This window comes from Anolis sagrei, chromosome X (genome assembly GCF_037176765.1).
Source record: "Anolis sagrei isolate rAnoSag1 chromosome X, rAnoSag1.mat, whole genome shotgun sequence".
NCBI lineage: Eukaryota > Metazoa > Chordata > Lepidosauria > Squamata > Dactyloidae > Anolis > Anolis sagrei.
The window spans coordinates 100,954,167-100,978,644 of record NC_090034.1 but is presented as its reverse complement, the minus strand read 5'-3'; the positions used below and the strand labels follow the sequence as shown (position 1 = coordinate 100,978,644).

The 24,478-nt window shown below is 42.8% G+C and overlaps 1 protein-coding gene across 15 annotated transcripts in view; it reads right to left on the bottom strand.

The window, feature by feature from the left end:
* The window catches only part of LOC137094954 (ryanodine receptor 1-like), a 259,348-nt gene that overhangs the window by 109,330 nt on the left and 125,540 nt on the right, over positions 1 to 24,478 (bottom strand). For all 15 annotated transcript variants that reach the window (XM_067460970.1, XM_067460976.1, XM_067460973.1 and 12 more), the window contains 12 exons: positions 23,692 to 23,857; positions 21,770 to 21,856; positions 21,450 to 21,676; positions 18,570 to 19,479; positions 14,582 to 14,782; positions 14,272 to 14,383; positions 11,827 to 11,976; positions 8,818 to 9,091; positions 6,101 to 6,215; positions 5,861 to 5,993; positions 2,576 to 2,670; positions 1,285 to 1,420 (listed from right to left, as the gene is read on the bottom strand). In XM_067460970.1, coding sequence (XP_067317071.1) covers positions 1,285 to 1,420; positions 2,576 to 2,670; positions 5,861 to 5,993; positions 6,101 to 6,215; positions 8,818 to 9,091; positions 11,827 to 11,976; positions 14,272 to 14,383; positions 14,582 to 14,782; positions 18,570 to 19,479; positions 21,450 to 21,676; positions 21,770 to 21,856; positions 23,692 to 23,857 — 2,606 coding nt within the window. The remainder of the gene's footprint in view (positions 1 to 1,284; positions 1,421 to 2,575; positions 2,671 to 5,860; positions 5,994 to 6,100; positions 6,216 to 8,817; positions 9,092 to 11,826; positions 11,977 to 14,271; positions 14,384 to 14,581; positions 14,783 to 18,569; positions 19,480 to 21,449; positions 21,677 to 21,769; positions 21,857 to 23,691; positions 23,858 to 24,478) is intronic.

Sequence of the window (24,478 nt, the reverse complement as noted above, 5' to 3'; positions counted from 1 at the left end):
ATTGTCAAGTCTCAAGTCCTCAATGAGGAATAGTTTAGTTAGCTTAATATAGACTAAGGGTTTCCCTTTCCCCATGTCTCCTGAATGACGTTGGGAATGTATCTTTTTTTTCTCTCTTTCTTCTCATTCTGATTTGATTTTTAAAATTGATACCTTATTATTATTATTATTATTATTATTATTATTATTATTTCATGCATTTCTACCCGTTCCAGGGCGACCTCACACAAGCATCATATGATGCTATCAGCATATAAAAATTAAAAATTATATTTAAATCATTTAAAATAATTAGAAACACATTATAGAATTTATTAAACAATAAATTAAACATGTCAATTAAAACCAAATCCAAGTGAGGGTAAATCCAATGTCGCAGACATCCTAAGTTTTCTTTCCAATTGCCACTGTCCACTAATCGGACGCCTGGTCCCAAAGCCAAGTCTTCAACTGTCTGCTAAAGGATAGGAGGGAGGTGGCCAACCTGATGTCTTTGGGAGAGACTTCAACAGACGGGGGGCCACTGCCAAGAAGGCCCTGTCTCTCGTCCCCACCAAACGCATTTGCGAAAGTGTTGGAATCGAGAGCAGGACAATCTTAAGCTTCATGATGGTTTGTAGCAGGACATATGTTCAGACAGTTAATCTGGGCCAGAACCATTTAGAGCTTTAAAGGTTAGAACCAGCACTTTGAATTGTGCTCGGAAGCTGATCGGCAGCCAGTGGAGCTGGAGTAACAGAGGAGTCGTACGCTCCCTGTACATCGCTCCAGTGAGTAACCTGGCTGCCAACCATTGGACTAATTGAAGCTTCTAAGAGGTCTTCAAAGGCAGCCCCACGTAGAGAGTGTTGCAGTAGTCTATTTGGGATGTAACAAGAGCGTGGACCACCGTAGCCAAGTCAGACTTTTCTACTGCAAACTTTTTGAATCTGACTTCTGCCTTTTTACACTTTAGTATGGAGAGTATGCGCTGTGTGCTTTGAGATCTCTCTCTGCTTGTGTGTCAGGAGAGATGTCGTGATTGGTTTTTTCCCTTTCTTTGAAACCTTAGAAGAGATGGGTGTTAGAGTAGTTCAGACCCAGTTCTTCTGCTTGTCTGCCTTCTAAGCTCTGAATTCTTTACAGCCACATCACAGGGCACTTCACGCTCTGCTCGCTAATGAGCTGATGCTCAACTTTTGTATCCTGTTTGTTTTTGGATGCTCTGCTTTATTTTAGGGTAGTTTTCCCTAACAATCTGGATGGCCAGGAAATGGCTTCAGGAAAGTACAGTGCTAAACTCACCATTGACAAAGACAGTGAATCGCAGGAAGTCCAAATAACGCTCGCCTCCACAGGGGTTCCAGCCAATGTCAGGATAACCCTTGGACAGCAGCATAGGGCAGCTCTGGAGGCCAGCTCCGGCCAGATAGGTCACCACCTTGGAGGCAAAAAAAGAAGCTTTCTAACTGCAAAAGCAGCTCCAGGCAATTCCTATAAAGGCCAAATCCCATTGCTCCTCTCTTTCAGGTTCCTCTTTTATTATTATTATCATATTTGTTCTGGTACAGCTGTATCAGGAGCTCCAATTTTCTTTGCTTTGCACTGAATGTTTGATTGCAGGGTTTCAGGGACTCTGCAGATAGGTCCCTGCAGTCTTTTGGCTGCATTCATAGGGCAAGTCACCTGTCCATTATCATTAAGTTTGGTACCGCCCCTTGCTCAGGGCAATTGGGAAGGGAAGGGAGCCATTTTTAGTTAGTCTCAGCAAGGAAAGCTATGTACAGGATGTGTGCAAGCTTCCCCTGTACAAAAGCTTCAACCTTAAAGAATTTCTGGGGGAGAACAGTTTCAAGAGTCTCCTAAGAACTTCCAGGAAAACAGCCCTAAAGACCAAAGAACTCCAGCTGGAGAACATCTAAGCCTTTACTGGTAGGTCCACTTGGCGTTCGAGAAGCAGTTCGACCCGGTAGCGGAGCCCACATCAGTAAGGGTTAGATTACAGTCAGCCTGGGAGAAGTTAAAAAGGGGATTTTCCTTTAAAGAAGAAGTTATTGAAGACAGTTGCCTGTCCTTCGTGGGCAAGATTAGGAATTCACCAGTTGCCTAAAAACTTGGAATCATTTGCTGACTTTTACTGAAGACAAGAGAAGTTTTGTTTGATTGTTCGTTAATAAAAGACTTTGTTATACTTCACAAGCCATCTATTCGTGGTGAAACCCTCTGAGAAGTTCTCTTTGGGCCCCCTGGCATCCCGCTGGGCAAAGGTTGCACATCCTGTTCTAAAGACAATTATTTACAGGCCCAGCGCGCAACAGAATAATATTACTGATAAACCAGCATTTGCAAGGATTGCTAACCTAGCTGATTTTTGTTTTATGAAGAGCAATGGAAGCATTTTTTGCAGAGTTTCTTATAAATACTGCAGGTTGCTGTCAACAGATTTGTGTAAATGTCTAGGTGGTTTTCAGAAATGTTTTACTATTTTTAACGACCCCAACATTGAGCTAAGGAGACTGCCTCTGGGGTCAGGACCCACATTTTAAGAAGCAGTGCCTTAGACCAGCAATTCTCAGCATTACACTATTTGCGATACCTTTTCCAGGTCTTGTTCCTGCAAGGCCAGGGCCAGCTCATTGTTATCGATGACAGAAGCAGCAGCCACGTCCAAGGGAGTGGATCCACGCATCCCTGCAGAGAAGCAAAGCAAATGGTAAATGGACAGCACAGAAAGTTCTAAAGGCAGACAAGCTGTTATCCATAAATCAAGAGCCTCAGCAGTGCCCCAGAGACTGATAGTGTCCAGAGGAGGGCGACTAAAATGATAAAGGGTGTGGAGAACAAGCCCTATGAGGAGCGGCTTAAGGAGTTGGGCATGTTTAGCCTGAAGAAGAGAAGGCTGAGAGGGGATATGATAGCCATGTATAAATATGTGAGAGGAAACCTCAGGGAGGAGGAGGGAGCAAGCTTGTTTTCTGCTTCCCTGGAGACTAGGACGCGGAACAACGGCTTCAAACTACAAGAGAGGAGATTCCATCTGAACATGAGGAAGAACTTCCTGACTGTGAGAGCCGTTCAGCAGTGGAACTCTCTGCCCCGGAGTGTGGTGGAGGCTCCTTCTTTGGAAGCTTTTAAACAGAGGCTGGATGGCCATCTGTCAGGGGTGATTTGAATGCAATATTCCTGCTTCTTGGCAGAATGGGGTTGGACTGGATGGCCCATGAGGTCTCTTCCAACTCTTTGACTCTATGATTCTATGACATGAGTGGTCTGTGCTGGAGGCAACATTTAATGTCAACGTAGGAATAAATCAATTCAAATTTTTAATTTGGCAGTGCTGGATTTCAGGTCATTCCTTTCTGGCTACATCTCAGGTTGACATCAATATATTTTACATAGCTGTCATTCAAAATTTCACAGCAGATCTACCCAGATCTATTCCTTAACAGAAACACCAGACTTCTAAAAACAGGGGAATGTATTTTATCTTTATGAAAAGAACATTTCTATCCCCTATTCTTTAAAGGTTAAATAAATCTGCCTTCTTTTCCTATGATATAAATTTCTTTTGTCCCATAGAGCATACAACACCCCTATTAAAACAGCTTCATTGGCTGCCGATAAGTTGCCGAGCCAAATTCAAGGTGCAGGTCTTGACCTATAAAGCCCTAAACGGTTCGGGCCCCGCCTATCTCTGCGATCGCATCTCCTTCTAAGATTTTCTGGGGAGGCCCTCCTCTCGGTCCCACTACCGTCTCAAGCGTGGTTGGTGAAGACGAGAGAGAAGGCCTTCTCGGTGGTGGCCCCCCGCATCTGGAACGCCCTTTTAAGGGAAATAAGACAGGCCCCATCCCTCCCCTCCTTTTGTAAGAGCTTGAAAACCTGGTGGCTTGAACAAGCCTTTGAGAATGACCAGTTCTAACTCAGCCCTATACATTGTCGAATACGGCCTTATTCTTCCTACCAATTACCCAGATTCTTTCCTCTAATTGGCCCTGGAATGAACAGCCACAGACCCGTTCCTAATATTATTGTTGCCTGCCATAGCATTGCACTTAATTCCCGGGCCCCATATAATTTTTGGGCTCGCACAAATCTTGGCCCGGCCTTTTAAATTTTTAATTGCTTTGAACAGGCAGGATTACTTTTAATATATGTGTGTTTTATGGCGACAATTTTTATATTTTGTTTGTTAATTTTATGGTTATGTTGTTTTTACTCTGTATGTTTTGTGATGTTACCTGGGAACCGCTCTGAGTCCCTTCGGGGAGATGGAGCGGTATATAAATAAAGTTTTGTTATGGGTTGTTGTTGGTTTTTTCGGGCTATATAGCCATGTTCTATAGGCATTCTCTCCTGATGTTTTGCCTGCATCTATTGCAAGCACCCTCAGAGGTAGTGAGGTCTGTTGGAACTAGGGAAAAGGGTTTATATATCTGTGGAATGACCGGGGTCGGACAAAGGACCCTTGTCTGTTGGAGCTAGGTGTGAATGTTTCAACTGACCACCTTGATTAGCATATAATGGTCTGACAGAGCTTGGAGCAAATTTTTGCTGAGAGGTAATTAGATGTCCTTGTTTGTTTAGTTCTAAACTAAACTTTAGTTTTATTATTATTATTATTATTATTATTATTATTATTATTATTTGCCAAGCCATTTTGGCAGGTCTTCGAAACACTAACAGCAACTTGGGAAACTCATGTACCAATAACAAAATTAAGATACTACTGTGAGTATCCACCTTTCAAACTGCCTGCAGTCTACAGCAGTGGGTTCCCAATTTTTTTTTTTTGACCAGGGACCACTCTCCAGCATTAGTACCAAAAGAGTTAAGAATCAGTTTTTGGTCAACTTTAGATTCGGTTTGGTTATTTGGGGTGCTGATTCAGAAAATTGCATTGGATAGACCCCATCAGCTCTAGTTTTGGATACAGAACATATGCCATCCAGTAGTTGCCATCTGCTCGCCCACAGAAAACAATATTTAATAATCGAGATAATAATTCCTGCCCTCCCTCTATGTCTTGCCTCGCAGTTTAAGATCTTCCGGGGAGGTCCTGCTCTCGCTTCCGTCAGCGCCGCAAATATGTCTGGCGGGGACGAGAGACAGGGCCTTCTTGGCGGTGGCCCCCTCGTCTATGGAACTTGCTTCCCAACAAGGTAAGATCGGTTTCATCTCTCCTATCTTTTAGGGCCCTGTGGAATGTTTTGTGTTTGATGTTTGATTTTATATTGTTGTGTTGTTTTTATATTGGTTTTTGCATTTTATGTTTTGTGTATAGCGTGTCTATTGTGTTGATGGGCGTGGCCTCATGTAAGCCGCCCCGAGTCCCCCTGGGGGAGATAGAGCGGGCTATAAATAAAGTATTATTATTATTATTATTATTATTATTATTATTATTATTATGCGGTCGTAGTAATCTTTCATGGGTAGTCAACCTCTCTCCTCCTGACATCCCAGTTGCCTTGGCACTACAAGAGGGTTTCGTGAGACTAGTCACACTTGTGCCGCATGGTTTCGAGGCAACAGTGTAGTAATAGTGAGGCTGTGGACCATATTTTTGTTCTTGTGGACCACTGGTGTCCACGGACCACAGGTTGGGAACCACTGATCTAGAGGAAAGTGCTATCACTCAGGCTATGGGTTGTCACACCTAGGTTCTGCTGTCTACTCTTCCTCACATGGATAATGCGTACCCTTAGACCCGATGTGTTTGTGCGGGACTGTGTCCTTCTTCTCATGAGCTGGTCATTGACCAGATCATGAGAAGTGAACTTGAACTAATGCATATCAGTTTATGGGCTCTGGTCCCTTTTGGAGATGAGGCATTTGCTGTGACCAATCCCACCCCAAACTTCCCTGTAAGCACATTGCTTACCCAACCCAATGCCACTGTTCTCCAGCAAATAGCTCAGGTGGTCAAACATGGAGCGCTGATTCTGGCGGCTGATACGGCAAAAGTAACACAGGAAACGACAGCAGTTGGTCACCATCTTAGGGAAGCGGATCTCCTACTCAGAGACAACAAAAGGTTTTCTCACATTTTTGCAGGGAACATATGTGTCACATTAACAGACTTTGAATGGACCTTTGCTGACAGAAGGCCAAGCTTGCTTACCTTTGAATCTCCTCCTCCCAACACATTCACCATCACTTCCATGACGGTTTCATGCATGCCGAGGGCTCTCATCAGGTTGGGATGCTGATAGAAGACTTTGTTGTTCATAATGTTGCTGCAGGAGGAGACATATTGATTACAAATTGTGTTAGAGAATAGGACGTGCAATGTGAAGGCTTTAGGAGACTGAGTACAATTTAGGAAATTCCAGATAAATACTTCGTTGAGCAAGGAGGATACAAGTTTGAGAAGAACCCCAAGATGAAACTTGCAGGTAACTGATATCTATCACTTTGGGTTGGTGCCAGGTGGTGGAGGAGAGAAGTGGTTAACATTCTTCCTCCACCACCTGGCACCAACCCAAAGTGGTAGATATCAGTTACCTGCAAGTTTCATCTTGAGGTTCTTCTCAAACTTGTATCCTTCTTGGCCAATACTAGGCAGCAATATGGGACTCTGAACTCCCTTAACAATATGACACATACTTTGTCAAGAGCTCCCAAAGATAGAAACACTAAAGCAAAGAAAAAGAAGAGGGCAGAGCAAAACATTAAGCAGAACTGGCAATCTGAAGATGTTTGTTGTCCAGCCTATGAAGTTATGGGGCATAGTTAAGCCGTACGAACAGATGTGCTGGAGACAGAAACTTCAATTCACAGCATCTCAATGCAGGGGAACATTTGATAGCAACTTTGTCTAGGGCAGCATTTCTCAACCTGGGGGTTGGGACCCGTGGGGAGGTCACAAGGAGGGTTCAGAGGGGTCACCAAAGACCATCAGAAAACACATTTCAGATGGTCTTAGGAACCCCTTTGGCAGAGAAAACTGAAGATCTCTCCACCTGTCATTCTCTTCTATTTTTGAAACAGATTGTTCATTCCAGACCAGGAAAAGCACTCTGACTTTAAACACCATGCAGTTGAACAATCCTTTTATTGAAGATAATTAAAAAGCAGTAAAGTAAAAAAGCACTTTAAAGGAATAGGTAAATCCAATTAGGTACGAAGATAAGCCGGAACAAAATAATCCAGGGTAATAGTCCATCAAAGTCATGAAAACAAAGGCAAAAACTTCTCTAATAAAACCCAAGAAACAAGGAAACATGGATCCAAGGCATGAATATAAAATCCTAGAATCCAAGAATCAAAACCATGAAACAAAGGCACTTAAGCATTAATCTTTCCAAGCAAAGCTTCCAAGAAACAAGGACGAGAACTTGACTTGATTCCAAACGATGCTTCATCTGACAACATATCCTGTACTTTTATCTCCTCGTTAAGGTATGTCCCAAGCACTCAGAAATTGGTTTCGCTTTAGCTTTGAGTCTCTTATCTTTCTCTCTCTGAGCCTGGTAGAACGCTGAAGCCACGGTTCTGTTTTTACTAATCTCCTCACGTCAATCTATTTGCTCATTAATTTCTGCAGCTGGGCCAGGTGCCGAGCTGTTTTCAAGCTTCAAATCATGGGAATTCTCTGGTAGAAATTCAGGGAGCACACCATCATCCCCACACCCTTCAGGGACATTCTCATGAGATACCCCACTCCATCTCCCCCAGGGGGACTCGGGGCGGCTTACATGAGGCTACGCCCATCAGTACAATAAACACAATATTACACAAAAACATAACAAAACCAGAAAATAAAATACATAAAATGCAAAACCAATATAATAGACGACACAGCAATATAAAATTAAACATTAAAACACAAAGGAATTACACTGGTGGGGGGGCAAATTCAAAGATAAAAATTTTAAAACACTGGGAGATAGGGCAATATAAAATTGTCGGGAAGGAGGATCTGGGGATGAGGAAGGATTTAATTGCACGAACCATAAAATAAAGTGCTTTTGAGGTCATTTATGCAAAGTTTGGTCAGGGAGTGTCTTACATTCAATCATTGAAGGCACATTGGAATAACCAGGTTTTCAGGTTCCTCCTGAAGATTGCCAGTGTGGGGGCTTGCCTAATATCTCTGAGGAGTGAATTCCAGAGCCGAGGGGCCACCACAGAGAAGGACCTCTCTCTCGTCCCCACAAGTCGCACTTGCGATGTGGGTGGGAGCGAGAGAAGGGCCTCCCCGGAAGATCGAAGAGGTCATGTGGGTTTGTAGATGGAAATGCGTCGCGCAGGTAGGCGGGTCCCAAACCGTTCAGGGTTTTGTAGGTCAAAACCTGCACCTTGAATTGGGCCCGGAAAATAAATGGCAGCCAGTGGAGCTCCTTGAACAGGAGGGCTGACCGCTCTCTGTAATTCGCACCAGTTAATAATCTGGCTGCTGGACGTTGGACCAATTGGAATTTCCGGGCTGTCTTCAAGGGCAGCCCCACGTAGAGCGCACTGCAATAGTCCAATCTAGAGGTAACTAAGGCGTGGACCATCATGGCCAAATCCGACTTCACGAGGTACGGTTGCAGCTGGCACACGAGCTTTACTTGTGCAAAGGTCCTCCCAGCCACCGCCGAAGCCTGAGCTTCAAACACTGAGTCTAGGAGGACACCCAAGCTGCGGACCTGTGATTTCAGGGAGAGTGCAACCCCGTCAAGCACAGGTTGCCACCCTATACCTCGATCCAGCCTACAATTGACTTGGAGGACCTCAGTCTTGTCAGGATTGATAGAAAACAGGCTTACAATTGCATGAATAAGGAAACCACGATTCAGAGAGAGAAGGAGAGGAGCGTTGAAAGAGTCCTGTGGAATGGAAGCACATACATACCCAATGCTCTGGATCATCAGGTTCTCCTCCTCGGGCCCCATTTGGACGATGAGCAGTGAACGGATCTGGCCCAGGCACTCCAGCAGGCTCATGGTATCCTCAACAGAATTGGCATTGATGGTGTAGGCCTTAGGCATGGCACGGATTAACTCCCCAAGGCCATCATACTGCCGATGGAGAAGGCTGAACATGACCCGCACCAGCTCAGGACTTTGAATGAAGGACTCTTGGGCCCAATGAATCATGGTGTGGGAGATCAGCTCCTGCAGCGTGCCTATGCAGTTGCGGAAAGCAAAAATGGCATTTCAAAGAGAGCTATAACAACAATTGCTACTGGGTTTAGATCAGGGGTGACAGCTACATATTTTTCTGCTACCTGCCCAGTGAGCCACATAGATGTGTTTTGTCACATCCAAAATACTGCAATGCCATTTCTGGCTGCCACTTTGGCCAATTTTTTTGGTTGATTTCTTTTCTTTGGCTTTTTTGTGCATAATGTGGGGCTGTAGGAGGTATGAGAAGGCAAACCACTGTACTTTCAGGCAGTTTTGTGGCAAAGAAAACCACCTATATGTCTAGAGAATGCCTCTCCTGACGTTTAGCCTGAAAAAACCTACAACAACCACCTAAGTTGTTGTAGGTTTTTTTGGGCTAAACGTCAGGAGAGGCATTCTCTCCTGATGTTTCACCTGCATCTATGGCAAGCAGGTCACAACCTCTGAGATTGCTTGCCATAGATGCAGGCAAAATGTCAGGAGAGAATGTCTCTAGAACATGGCCATTGTAATGATTCTTACCTAATAGGCCAGAACAGAAGCCTGGGAAGACAGTAGGGCAAACCTCCATTTTGAGAGTGTATGCCAGGGAAGCAGCCATCTTGAGGGTAGATGGATAGAAGATGGGAGGAGTTAGAGGTCTCCTGGGATTGGCTAGAGTTGAGGAGGAGAAGCCAAGTCTTGAGAGGGAAAAAGATTTCAGCTTTTGAGAGAGAGGAGATTTGGGAACCGAAGGGAGAAGAAGTGGTTTGGAGACTGGGTTTTTTCTGAGAGAGAGTATTTGAGTCAGGAAGGGCTGGATAGTTGATAAGAAAGGTCAAGCAGCATCCTGATTACTTGTGGGAGACAGCACAAGGGATTTGCTCTCTAATTTGAGTAAGTTAGCCGTAAGGACTCTGGGGAGAGTTAGCTGATTACTCAGTAGACAGCCTGGGTTAGGTTAGTCAAGAACTCATTGCTATTTCGCTGAAGTAGAGTGAGGGTTTGTTTTTGTTTTTTGTATCCAGTAGCTATATCGGTGATATTAGCTCTGTTTGTAACCAAGTCAAGAAACTCTTTTTAAGCAACCATTAAGATACTGTGCTATAGTAACAAGTCAAGTGTTTGTGCCTCTCAAAAGAAGAAGTCAGTTGTCTGTTTGTTTTTTATAAATAAATATTTTCTCTGTTTGACTTTTAAGAAGCCTCTATCATTCCTCAATCTATCTGTAGTCCTTTGTGATATTTCTAGTATCTTTAACATCCTAATACCACAGAAAGGTCACTTATCCAAACAGTCATTTTGGGAGCTAAGGGAAGAGCTGTGTTGGCAGAGAAGGGGAAAAGTTTACCTCAGAAACTCACTTTAAAAATCCTAAGACATCTTGGGTTGGTGGCAGCATTAAACCAAAAGACTGAAGCAGTGTTCACTCTACCATTACACATTCTATCTAACATCAACTCGCTACCATACTAGTGTCCAGTAGTATGATATTACATATAATCCTTTATAGTGGTGTTCAGCTGTGGGATATATTATAGTATATCGTTTGATCTTTTATATTGGTGTCCAGCGGCGCGATATACATATTTGGTGTTAGATAATTTTGGGGGGATCCTTTCCTTTCCTTTACAGTCATATAGCACAAAAAAACCTACAACAACCCAGTGATTCCAGCCATGAAAGCTGTGAAGATCCCTTACCTTGCCAAACTGGGTGGCAGGGCCTAGGAGAGGCAGGCTAGTTAGTTTCAGCCTTAGAAGGCCTGGCAGAGGGCAGCAGGAGCCATCTTAGTTTAGGGAAAACTCCAGTTCAGAGAGGGGGAGTGGCCTAGGCCTGAGCCAGCCTTGGAGCAGCCAGGATTGGTTTGTTAAAGGGGGTCGGAGTTGGACTGTTTGGAGGGAAAGAAAGCAGCTTCTTTAGTCAGAGGGAGTCTGGTTGATGTTAGAGTTAGAGCAGGATTACAGTTTTAGGAGTTCGTGATTAGAATAGGCAGTTTGCCTGAAGTTTGCCAGCCAAGTGAGCTGTGGCAAACTGATTATAGCTATTTAGGGAAGAAATAGCTGGGGTTTGTAGGAGTAACTGTAACAAAGAAAGAACCATTCTCATGCAACCGTTACGCTTTTAAGTACAAGAACCTTTTATCTGTAACAGCCAAGCTTATTAAACTGCATTCACTTCATTCTGTACTTCTATCAATAAACTTTCTTGTTTATTTTGAAACTTAAGCCTGAGTCAAGTGCACATTTGTGGATTTAGTCCCTTTTCCTTTTAAAACAACCTCACCTGTTTTCTTTCAAATTAGCCATTTAAAAGAAACACAGTGTTTGGTGGTCCTAGAAGCCCTTTTCAATAGTTTAACCAGCTAGAGGGTTCCTGTTCATTTGGTTTATGGTGGCAGCGAAAGTTTAAAGAGAGAGACATCTCCTCAAGAGTTATATAGGTGCCAGTGAATTCTTTATTAAAGGAGGGACAGTTGGTGGGATCTGTTGGCCCCCCTGCCCAGACAGCCGTAAAGAAGTTATTATAAAAGCCTTCAACAATACATTAAAACCAGCTAAAATTGACCTGGAATTTTTAAAAAGTTTTTTTGAGGAGTCTGTGGGCTTTTGAAGCACTTTTAAAGGTTTTCTTTGGGCAAAGGGAAAAGTCCCTTTGCCCATCATGATCTAGATGGTTTTGCCTGTTGCTGAATCTCTCAGTGGAGAAACTCTTAAATATTCTCTTTCCCCTGCAGCTCTTCTGTTGCACCTACTAGGTTTTGGCTCCTCTTCTGGAGGCTGATCTTCTTCGGTTTCTTCCTTCTTCTTACGGAAGCTCACCACCTTTTCCACCAAACACATCAAACGTCGTCGGAGGGACGTCTCTTCCTCCTCCTCTTCTTCCTCACCCTCTGCCTGGATACCTATTAGATTTGTAAAGCAAACAAGCACATGGTTTAAAAAAATGAAAGCACCTTGCTGTTAGATTTCGTGTTTGAGGACATATTGTGCAGAATGTAGTTACAGTTATGGAAAGCAAACATTGTTGTACTCCAGACCTAGAAACACCTATGACCACCACACCATACAAGAGTCCAGGAATATAAGCAAACAATTTATTGTAAAAACATATAAAAGGCATATAAAAATCAAGAATTGGAGCAATATATGAGAACCAAGAAGCTAAAATAATAATAAACAGACAAGAAACTAAAACAATAGAAATACAAAAAGGAACAAGACAGGGATGCCCCCTCTTGCCATTAATTTTTATTCTGACATTAGAGGTATTGTTAAACAAGATAAGGGAAGAAAAAGAACTCAAAGGTGCAACCTTAGTACATTTGCGGATGATATAATCTGTATAATTGAAGACCCCACTAAGAATCTATAGAAATTGATAGAAAGAATAAGAAAATTTGGAGAAGTCTCAAGAGTTTCAGGATTCAAAATAAATATGGGAAAAACAATGGAAGAATGGGAAGACATTTGGAATAAAAAGCTAAAATATACATATGTGGCCGATGTAAAAGAGAATTGCCTAAAAATGATGTAAAGATGGTACATGACACCACAGAAATTGGGAAAGTGTTACAAAAATATAAATACAAATTGTTGGAAATGTGAAGAGAAAGAAGGAATTTTTTACCACATGTGGTGGTCATGTAAAAAAAAAGAAAGTGGAGAAACTCTTAAATATTCTCTTTCCTGGAAAGAAATCCAGGAACAGATACAGAAGGTGTTAAAAACCCAGATTTCAATGAGCCCAAAAACGTTCTTACTAGGGATGCATGAACAAAAATTAGATAAAATAAGAACAAACTCTTATTCTTACTGATGACAGCAGCAAGGTTATGGAAAAGGAAAGAAATCCCTGAAGTAGAAGAGTGGCTGATAAAATTTTTTAGAAATAAGAAACATGGATAGACTTACATACCAGAACTCCAAAAGCAAGGAGAACCCATTGTAAGAAATGGATTGGAGCCTAATTACGGAATACTTTAAACCAGATGATAGGATGATACTGATATGAACAAGAAGAGAATATACACTTGAACAGAGCACTAGAGAACACGAGGAGAACTAAATAAGAATATATAAAGAAGGAAAAGCAGAAACCTCAAGGAAGTTGATCAGAAGTCAAGACCAGACAAAACTATTTTTGCTTGTTCTGTCTTTTGATTTTCTTCCTTTTTTCCTTTTCTGTTTCTTATTTTTTTCCTGTTTTTATCTCATATGAAAATATTTAATAAAGATGCTTTTTTAAAAAAATCAGGAATAAGAAAGAAAAATATATATTCCAAAAAGGTTTAGCAACAGTTGATAACCAGACAATAATCCAAATGTCTCATAAAGTTCCAGAGATGACAAAGTCAAGGAACAGCCAGAAATCACAGGTACAGCATAAGTCCACAACCCAGAAGGTATAACTAGTAAAACCTAAATGGGAGTACATGAACAGAAACATAGTAAATTCCAGAATATATTAAATCCAAAATCTAAACTTGACTTGAACCAGGAACAAGAGAACTCAGGCTTAACTTCTCACTCTAATGCAGCATTGCCTGAACTGACCTTAAGGTAAACAACTTCTTGTCTAATAGACACCCATGAAATCATTCCACTTCTTGTGAATTTCTTTCCCACCTTTCCCACGTAATCTCCCTGAACAACACAATCTATTTTCGGCTCTAATTTGTAAATGAAGACTTTTGTTGATCTCTGTAGCTACAAGTGGATTCTCATGGGAACCCTCCTTATCACTTAGCTCTTCACTCGATTCCTTATCTGCTGTTGCTACTTCTGACTCCACTTAATGCCCTTGAGGCCCTGCACTTTCTGAGCCAGTTTTCTCTCAGAGACATCCAGCGTTTCCCAGACTTGAATTTAAAAGACTTGAGAGCCTATCACTTTGTACCACAGGAAAGCACACAATCCTCTCAAAATCAACAGTTATGTCATCGGCTTCTGGTTGATCTACAACAAACATAATATGAAGCAAGCTCACTCATAATTTCCTTGTACACTTACTACTTTCATCTACTGCAGAGATACGGAACAGAAACCCTCATTAGCCTTAGCCAGGTCAGGGATGATGGAAACTTCAGTCAAACAACACCGAGAGAACCAGATGTTCACTACCTTTGACCTCTTTATCATATCATGCTGTGTAATGTGCAAAGCAACCCTCAGTACATGAATGTGGTGGTGCTCCTTACCACAGTGAGTCAACAGGTCAGCATGAAACTCCAACAGCTCATCTCGGACCTCCTCTGGAACAGGGCATTCCTCCTGATCAGCCCCGTTCTTGAAGTTCAGCAGCATGTTAATCTATTGTGAAGGCAAGGCACAGGTCAGAAGATGCAGGTTATAGACTGAATTCCCCCCCTCCCAAAGTGTTCTTCAGAAGGGTCTCTCAGAACAGCAGTAGTTTATAAAATGTGGGCACATGAAAATGCTGCAACTGCTTCATTACTTATAGTCCTTCTGAGCACCTTTTCTTCTTGTCCTCGTAGCTGCCCTGAATACCTGCTCTTGTGGTGGGGATCGGAACTCCCTGGTGCGGCGCGCTGTCTCAGCGGCTGACATGGTGAAGGCCAGCATCAGTGTGTTGTAGCGCTGACGCTGGTTGGTCTGCAGGTTGTCCATATAGCGCTCTGAAAAAGCGATGATGGCTTCCACACGGTGCTGCAGCTCCCGGTCACAGAAGAACTGCAGTAAGTGGCACATCTGTGGAGAAATGGGGAAGAGGAGATGGGCAGCATTTTTTGGATCAATCCTGTCCAGTCTTGGGAGGAAGGACCTGAGAAAGATGGCTAACCTTGACAATGGGGTTCTGTCATACATTTTTTTTTGGAGCTGCCCTGAGGGGGCTTCTGTCATGTATGTTGTTCTGCAGTTGATTGTGGTTGGTGATGGAAGGGTTAATGTATTAATTCTAAAGGGTTGAGTAATCTGTAAGTAAGAGTTCATGGGTGAAAGCAATTAAGGGTAGAGGTATACAAGAGATAGGTTGTTTCTGGATATAAAGAACTAGCCTTGGGACTGATTTTTGGGAGAAAAGTATTTGTTTTATCTTGGTGGTAGATGCTGCTGCTTTTCCCCCAGGCTTGTGGATTTTTGGTATCTTGACCTGCCTCCTGAACCTTTGGAATCCTGGAACCTTGAATCTTTGGACTGGCTTTTGACTACGGTAAAGAATCTTGATCCCTGGACTTTGCTCATTGAACTCTCGGCATTTGACCATTGGACTGGACCCTTTGATTACGGTGTAGCGTTTGCTATCAGTTTTTGTTTATTCTGTGGTTGAGTGCTATCTTTATGTTTTATATTTTGGACTATTAAAATAGCCAGAAAATAAGTGCTGTTTTAATTAAATTGTTTATACAAACTGGGTTTTTGTTTGGTTCATCTCTGCCTCTGTAAAGGCAGAGCACTGGCATCGTGACAAAGCTTCAAAGCTGCAGCAAGCACGGAATGTAGCAATAAGGACATTGGCTGGGTTGCTTTACAAATACTGGTTAAATTAGAGATGTCTCTACTCCAGCCCTCTGTTTCCATGGCACAAGTACAGAAACCAGGCATAAGTGTATTAGCACCTGTTATGAAATATGATATATTGTTTGAATGGAATTGTATGAAAGATTAATGAATGAGAGCTAATAATTTTGAAAATGCCATTCTAAAAGGAATGAGGCCTGGAAAACAACTACACTCAGGAACTGTAATTAAAAGTTGCTGAACTGCTGATATTGATGAACTGTGACAATGATTAACTGCTGAACTTTTGGGGGAAAATGTGTTTACATTATGAGAGACAATGGTTCTTTCGGTTAAGGAAATGTTTACAAGGTCCTTTACGTTAAAAAGGAAGTCAACAGAAGCCTTACATTTACCAACACCAATTATGCAAAGTCAATATCTGTCCAGGAACTTGAAATGAAGCCAAGATGTTTCAGGCTCGAAAAACATCTATCATTTATTTACAACTTTGGAACAACATCAGCAGAAATATTCCTATAAAAGACTCAATCTAATAATTCTCAAGTGTGACAGACAGCAGTGCTGTTCGACCGCCATGCTTTGCTCCTTAGGAAGGAGACAGATGGTGTATGTATTTGGGAGTGACAGATCTGCAATGGAACAAAGTCCTTTCACTTGCCTCCTATTCTCAAGAGAAGAGAAAGGAGTGCGTTTTGGAGTCATGGTACATTTGGGAGTCAGTTTCTGCTGTAGAGGAAACTGTGATCTGATCCTTAGCATTGTTCTTTGAAGTTTTAGAAGTTTTGGGGACTATGCATTGACAGATTTGTAAGGAAGTGTTGCTACTAGGGGATTGCAATGGGCTTTTTCTACGTCTTAGAAAGGATCAGGGTTTTTTTTTCTGTTACAGTTGTTATGGATTGAGTGTGATATTGTTTCCTGTGTATAGTAAAGCACTAAGTGTTGGAAACTTTGAGCACTGCATTCTAAGCTTTGCTTGAGGGCTCGTTTTGAGCTGAAAAGCCTTTGTTTGATGCCGAGAGCAGTTCTGCAGCGTCCTGAAGATAAAGTTTGTTTACTGCAAGACAAGATCACTCTATGAACAACTAAGTAAGAGAGACGGTATATTATTTTGTTACAAGTCTGCATATTGCCGTTGAATGAAGAGGACTCATTGAAGATATTGTTTTTGTTATGTTTTGGTGAGAGCAATTCTTCTGTCGTGTTTTGTATGCAGTGAATAGAATAGAGTGTGATATTGTTTCCTGTGTATAGTAAAGCACTAAGTGTTTGGAAACTTTGAGCACCTGGTTCTGAGCTTTGCTTGAGGGCTCATTTTGAGCTGAAAAGCCTTTGTTTGATGCCGAGAGCAGTTCTGCAGTGTCCTGAAGATAAAGTTTGTTTACTGCAAGACAAGATCACTCTATGAACAACTAAGTAAGAGAGACGGTATATTATTCTGTTACAAGTCTGCATATCGCCGTTGAATGAAGAGGACTCATCAAAGATATTGTTTTTGCTATGTTTTGGTGAGAGCAATTCTTCTGTCTTGTTTTGTATGCAGTGAATAGAACTTCATTTTATTTCTACTTAAAGCGAAAGACTCGTGTGTTTTTATGAGTTATTTTTATCACACTTAAGAGTTAAAAAGGGCTAAGTCGTTATGTGGGCTACTAACACTAACACTGACAGGAAGCAGTCTGGACTAAGAGATGTTCTTCTCCAGGAGATAGCGGGAGAAATGGTGATGAAGGAATGAAGATGAGTGAATGTTTATATGGGTAATATGAATGCTGAGTAAAAATGTAATTCCCCTTTGTTTGTTTGTTAGCCAATGTAATTGTAGTTATTTGTGAATTACATAGAATCTGTATGTCTGCATGTCTAAATGTTGTTCTGTGAAAGTTCTGATACCCTTTCTCTTACTGGGAAATTGCAATAAAAAGAACAAATGCGTCAAACTTAATGAAAAGCTATTCATAATACACCCTCTTGTTCATGTTTCCTTGTAACTGGTATTGATGTGGAAATGTCAGGGGTTGCCATACGACCAGGTAACCCAGCCGACTCCTGAGTTATATGTTGTTTTATGCTGGACAGATTTTCCAAAAGTGCAGGAAGTGGTTAAGCTATAGGTTTGCTTCAATGTCCTTTTGCTCCCTCTGAATGCTAGACACCTGGGTTTGCATGCTATTGAATAAACAGCTCTTTTCAGTTCACTAACATTTCCATTCTTGAGCCAAAAACAGCAGGGGGCAATTTTCTGCTACAGTATTCTGAAGCACATCGCCTTTGAAGCTATGGGAAGCAAAACATATAATGTATGAGGGTTGAATGAAAAGTAATGCCTCCGCCTTCGTTACTTAGGTTTGGATGGGAATATTTTAATAAATTATACACAGAAATAATCCTTAGAATGTGCTCTTTTAACTTGCTTGAAATTTCTCTCTGAGTGATATGATGATTGTCCTGAATCAATCTGTCAATGCTTGTGAAACTTGGTGGTTGCTGTCACAGGACATCTAACTGTTTGTCACACAAGTCAGATGTTCCCACCTTAACATCTTTACACTTACTCACCCAATGATGCACAGTACTCACATCAACACAATCACCATAAACAGCTTGCATTCTCTGATGAATCTCCTTTGGGGTGACACCTTCTGCTGTCGCTCCCAAATACATACACCAAATACATACAAGTACATTCAATGGATGCATGTTGCTTAAGTCACATTGACCGACCATCTGCACAAGGTGCCATATTTTGCGCTTTAACAATACAACTATTCAAGGCGAAGGCTTCCCGCCAAAATGGAACTGTAGAGGAGAGTCTACTGAACAAGCCAGTACCTGATGCATACCAGTACTGCCATCTGTTGAGGAGTTACGAAGGTGGAGGCATTACTTTTCATTCAACTCTCGTATCTCCGTTATAATGAGTTGCCTCACTGAATTTGTTTAATCTCTCCTTTTTAAAGTGAGAGCTGCTACTAAAGGATTTCTGTAACCAGATGATCACCACATCTTTTACCTGTAGTTTGACAGATTCGGGAAGCTTCATCTGTAGCAGGCCTTCCTCCAATCCCTCCTCGTCTTCCTTTGCTTCTGCCTCTCCAGCCTCGATGGCTTTCAGCTCCCTCTTGTCTCCTTCCTCCTCCTTCTGTCCCCCTCCAGCCTCCTTCTCCATTCCGTCACCTTCTTCCTCCTCCTCCGTAGCCACCATCTCCTCCTCTTCCTCTTCCACCGGTTCTTCCCCTTCTTCAGCGCCCTCTGGTGCTTCCTCCTCCCTGGACTCCCCAAAGACATAGGGCTCGATCATTTTGAGGATGTGTCTCACATCCTCATCTTCAAAGATGCCCATGATGAGGAGGGTGCAGATCAACTTGAGGACGGGCACAAATTGGAACTCCACGCTGCCTCCGACGGGGTCCCTCGTGTGCTGCCCACCATCTTGGACGGCCTCGGTCAGCATGGTGATGGCCTTCACCTTGAGGATATCCAAGGGGATGGAAGGGCTCAGCTGGTACAGCTCAGAGTTGGTGCTAACAAAGAAGGTGTCTGAAAAGTGCAGAGGAGGACGCAAACAGGTGCTCATGCCCACGCCAGGCAAGCCAGGCTTTTTGGTGTCATCCGGGAACAGAGTGATGCTCTTAGTTTGATCCGTCATGGGGACAATGAACTCGCTGTTCATCATGAGGCGGGAGCGTTTGGCAGACTCTAAATGCATGCCGATGAGCAGGTCATAGTAACCGCTGCGCAGCAAGCCCGGCAGGTGATTGCTCTCTATGGCGTACAGGAGTTGCGATTCATCCACATGGCTACACAGGGCATGTGCCACCCGGTTGTTGCCCAAGGCACACACCGCACAATAGAGCTTCAGGGAGTGGGAGTGGAACTTCAGGAGGTCCAGGCGCTCTGAAAGCTCCAGGATGTCGATACATCTGAAAGAATGCAGAAAGGTGACACAGATGGACATTTAGACACAAGTAGATAGTTTGTGGGCCCTCAATTCAAGTTTAAATGTCAGCATTCAATTTTTTTGGCTTCCTGAGATTTGCAATTTAGGGAAGGAATATTTAAAATTCTTAGCCAGAGCACTCAAAGTACAAAACTCAGCTTTCCACAGATGCTACCATGGCAGTTAATGTGGAACCCTAATGCTATAATTGTAGGTAAGTGCAGGTAACGACCTATAAAGCCCTAAACGGTTTGGGCCCCACCTATCTTTGCAATTGCATCTCCTTCTATGAACTGGCACAAACACTAAGATCCTCCAGGGAGGCCCTCCTCTTGCTCCCACCGCCATCACACGCACGGTTGGTGGGGACGAGAGTGCCTTCTCGGTGGTGGCTCCTCACCTCTGGAATGCCCTTCCAAGGGAAATAAGGCAGGCCCCATCCCTCCCCTCTTTTTGCAAGAGTTTGAGGACTTGGGTGGTTTCAACAAATCTTCGAGAGTGACCAGTGCTAGCTCAGCCCAGACACTGTCCAGACATGACCTAGCCCCTTATATATAGCCCCCTGGTCATTCTCCTAACAGGCCCCTGGAAATAGCCTGTCCCTGCTTTTGTCATTTTACCTACTGCAGTACTGTACCCAAATGCCAGTCCTATCTTATTTCAATTTGTATCAGTCTTGACCTAGCCTTTTAATTGTCCTGACCCATTCCTTTTCCATGCCCTAACAAATAGACACGAAGAGCAGGCAGGATTTTTCCTTTTAATATTATGTGTTGTTGGGTAATTCCATGCTTATATTGCTGTTACTGTTATTTTTTGTTCAATTTGGGACTCTTTATGTTTTGATGTTGTGGATTAGAAACTGCCCTGAGTCCCTCCGGAGAGATACAGCAGTATATAAATAAAGTTGTTGTTGGTATTTTTATTATTATTATTATTATTATTATTATTATTATTATTATGCAACAGTGGGGACAATCAGGGACAAATACTGTTATGGACCCATGTCAGTCACCTAAGTTCCTTTTCTAATGCAGTGAGATTTTGTATAATTTCAAAATAATGAAGACAGATAAGAAACTAATACATGAAGCTATACCAAAAACAATTAGAATGGTCAACAGAAACAGAACAAGTTAAGGACTGCGTGGTCAAATTGGCTACAAACATTGGACATCCAATCAAACTAGAAGAATGGGAAAAAAGTATGGAACCAGAAATTAAAATATACATATTCATATGATTTCAAACGAAATTGGTATAAAATGATGCACCCCGCCACAAACACATGCACACTTTTTCCAGGGGGAGTGTGTGTGTGGCATGGGGTGTGCAGGCACTGACAGGTGTGCACACGTTTTCCAGGCCTGCCTGCGCCCCCACCACACACACACACTCTCTTTCCAGGGGGAGTGTGTGTGTAGCATGGGGTGTGCAGGCACTGACAGGTGCACACATGCTTTCCAGGCCTGCCTGCACCCCACCACACACACACACACACACTCTTTCCAGGGAGAGAGAGTGTGTGGCATGGGGTGTGCTGGCACCGACAGGTGTTCACACGCTTTCCAGGCCTGCCAGTGCCCCACCACACACACACACTTTCCAGGGGGAGTGTATGTGTGGCATGGGATGTGCAGGCACTGACAGGTGCACAGAAGCTTTTCAGGCCTGCCTGCGCTCCACCACACACACACTCTCTTTCCAGGGGGAGTGTGTGTGTGGCATGGGGTGTTCAGGCACTGACAGGTGCGCACACGCTTTCCAGGCCTGCCTGCGCCCCACCACACACACACTCTCTTTCCAGGAAGGAAGGAAAGAAAGACAGAAAGAGGGAGGGAAGGTTGGCCACAGCAATGCGTGGCAGGTACAGCTAGTAGTACATAAATAATAAATAAATAAAACGGAAAAGGTTTGATTTCTCTTTCTAAAAGGGGGGTGCAGGAAACTCACCGACTTTCTTCTGGGATGTGAAGGGCCATCATAATATTGGGATCTGTGCACTCCACCATCCAGCCGTGCCGATCACTGAAGCGAGCCACATCCACCCGCAGGAACTCGTTCGGCATTCGGCTCCAGGTCATTGGCGTCAGCATCTGGATAGCAAGCCGAGGCGGGCACTGGGGTTCCGGGTTCTTCCGCTCACTGCGGAACATGGCGGCTGAGATGGGCATGATGTTCTGTCAGGGCAGAAGTGGAAGAAGAACAAAGACTTTCTGAGTCATGACTGCAAGCTTCTCTTCATTCGAGGATGCTGCTAGGACGGTCCTTACCTTCAGTTTGCCCAGCTCAAACTGGATTACATTCTGGCTCGTTGGGAGAGCAAAGACAGCAGGAAACAGCTTTGTGTTGGGCTCCACCTGGAATGGAACAGGTGGAAAACACATAGAAAGGTCATGTCCTCTAGCAAAACAGTGACTTTTACTTTTGGGGTTCGAATCATCATGTTTTAACGACTTCTCAAGCTCATATGAAAACTACAATTCTTCCCTTCCACTGGTCCCATGCCTCACTGTTTAGATGTCGACTGTCTCTAGATATGGAAGTTTGATTTAGAATAATCATGTTTGAAAAGTAGAAAAAAGGGGGACCTTTTAGAAAAATAGTTTCAAATTAGGTAAAAGTCAACTTTTTGCAATTAAATTGTAATATACAACTCTTATGGAACGAATTTTTACAACACCACAAGTGTTTCTCAACCTTCCTAATGCTGTGACCCCTTAATACAGTTGCAATTGTTAGGGAAAACTACCCAAAATATAGCAGAGCACCCAAAAACAAACAGGATACTAAAAATTGAGAATTTAGCTCGCAGCAAACCGAGCATGATATGCCATTGGTTGTGGTTGTAAATCAGTGTTTCTCAGTCTTCCTAATGCCTCGACCCCCTAATACAGTTCCTCATGCTGTGGTGACCCCCCAACCATGAAATTATTATTTTCGTTGCTACTTCATAACTGTTATTTTGCTACTGTTATGAATCGTAATGTAAATATCTGATCTGCAGGATATATTTTCATTCACTGGACCAAATATGGCACAAATACCTGATACACCCAAATTTGAATACTGGTGGGGTTGGAGGTGGGGGGGGGGTTGATTTTGTCATTTGGGAGTTGTAGTTGCTGGAATTTGTAGTTCACCTACAATCAAAGAGCATTCTGAACTCTGCCAGCAATGGAATTGAACCAGACTTGGCACATAGAACTCCCATGATCAACAGAAAATGCTAGAAAGGTTTGGTGGGCATTGGTCTTGAGTTTGGGAGTTGTAGTTCACCTACACCCAGAGACCACTGTGGACTCAAACAATAATCAATCTGGACCAAACTTGGCACGACTCCTCAATATGCCTAAATGTGAACTCTGGTGGAGTTTGGGGAAAATAAACCTTGACATTTGGGAGTTGTAGTTGCTGGGATTTATAGTTCACCTACAATCAAAGAGCATTCTGAACCCCACCAAGGATAGAATTGGGCCAAACTTCTCACACAGAACCCCCATGACCAACAGAAAACGTATATTATGACGGTCTTCAGTGACCCCTCTGACACCCACTCGCGACCCCCCCCCCAGGGGTCCCGACCCCAGGTTGAGAAACACTGGTTTAGATGGAAGTCACCAGGACAATTATTATTATTATTATTATTATTATTATTATTATTTTACTTGTATTTTTATTTCTATTTCTCTCTCTCTCTTTTTCTATTTTTAATTATTCTATCTCTTCCATTATATCCTACTTTTTCTTCATATTATTGTTCCACCACTTTACATATAAAAACAAAATACTTTTCTTTTTCCTCCCCCCTCCCTTATCCCAAATTAAATATATATAAGAAAAAAAAAACCACAATGGTAACTGGTCATTTTTAGTTATAATATTTAGTGGTTATTTAGACCGCCTCTACTAGTTTGAACTTTGTAAGAATACCCAGACATTAAAAATTCCGACCTGGACAAAATTTTAGCTCTTAGAGTACATGCCTAGGAAAAGATGGACATATGGTAACCTTAACTTAGTAATCACAGTTAATATTAATTGCCATATACTGCCCAAGTCCATTTTTAAATAATGTGGCTGTTGCCATATCTCATGACAAGGGATGTCTCATAATTATGTCTTCTGTGAACTTGGTTTTTTTTTGTGATGTGGGACCTACACAGACCACAGACTCTAGGGAAATGTGCTCTACCTGGAAGAAAGTGTTGACCTCTTTCCCGTTGGCTGTGAAGGTCATGAGGCCTGTTGCCAAGTCAACAAGGCAACCAATTACCAGATCCACAGTGCTGACACGAGTCTGCTGTGTGTTGCTGACAAAGTCTCCTCCCCAGACCATGTAGCAGTTGCTTCTCTTGATGCTGTCAAAGGGAGAAACATGGTTGAAATTTTAAATAAACAAAGTCTTTCCTAAGGTACTCACATCTTCCGGAACAGGAGTGGGTTCCCTGTGGCTTTCCATATCTTCTCAGGTTGCAATTCTCATCCATTCCAGCCAGTAGAGCCAATGATGATGAGAACTTTGGCTCAATGATATCTGGAAGGTCACAAGTTGTCCATGCATACCCTAGAGCACATCTCAAGTACCTCCCCCCCCCCCCCCCCCAGTTAGGGATTTATTTTAACTCCTGTCTACTTCCAGTCATATCTGGAAGATAGCAAGTTGTCCACGCCTACTCTAGAGCACGTCTCAAGTGCCTTCCCCCCAGTTTAGGATTTATTTTAACTCCTGCCTACTTCCACTCATATCTGGAAGATCACAAGTTGTCCATACCTACTCTAGAGAACATTTCAAGTGCCTTCTCCCCAATTTAGGATGTATTTTAACTCCTGCCTACTTCCAGTCATATCTGGAAGGTCACAAGTTGTCCATACCTACTCTAGAGAACATCTCAAGTGCCTTCTCCCCAATTTAGGATGTATTTTAACTCCTGCCTACTTCCAGTCATATCTGGAAGGTCACAAGTTGTCCATACCTACTC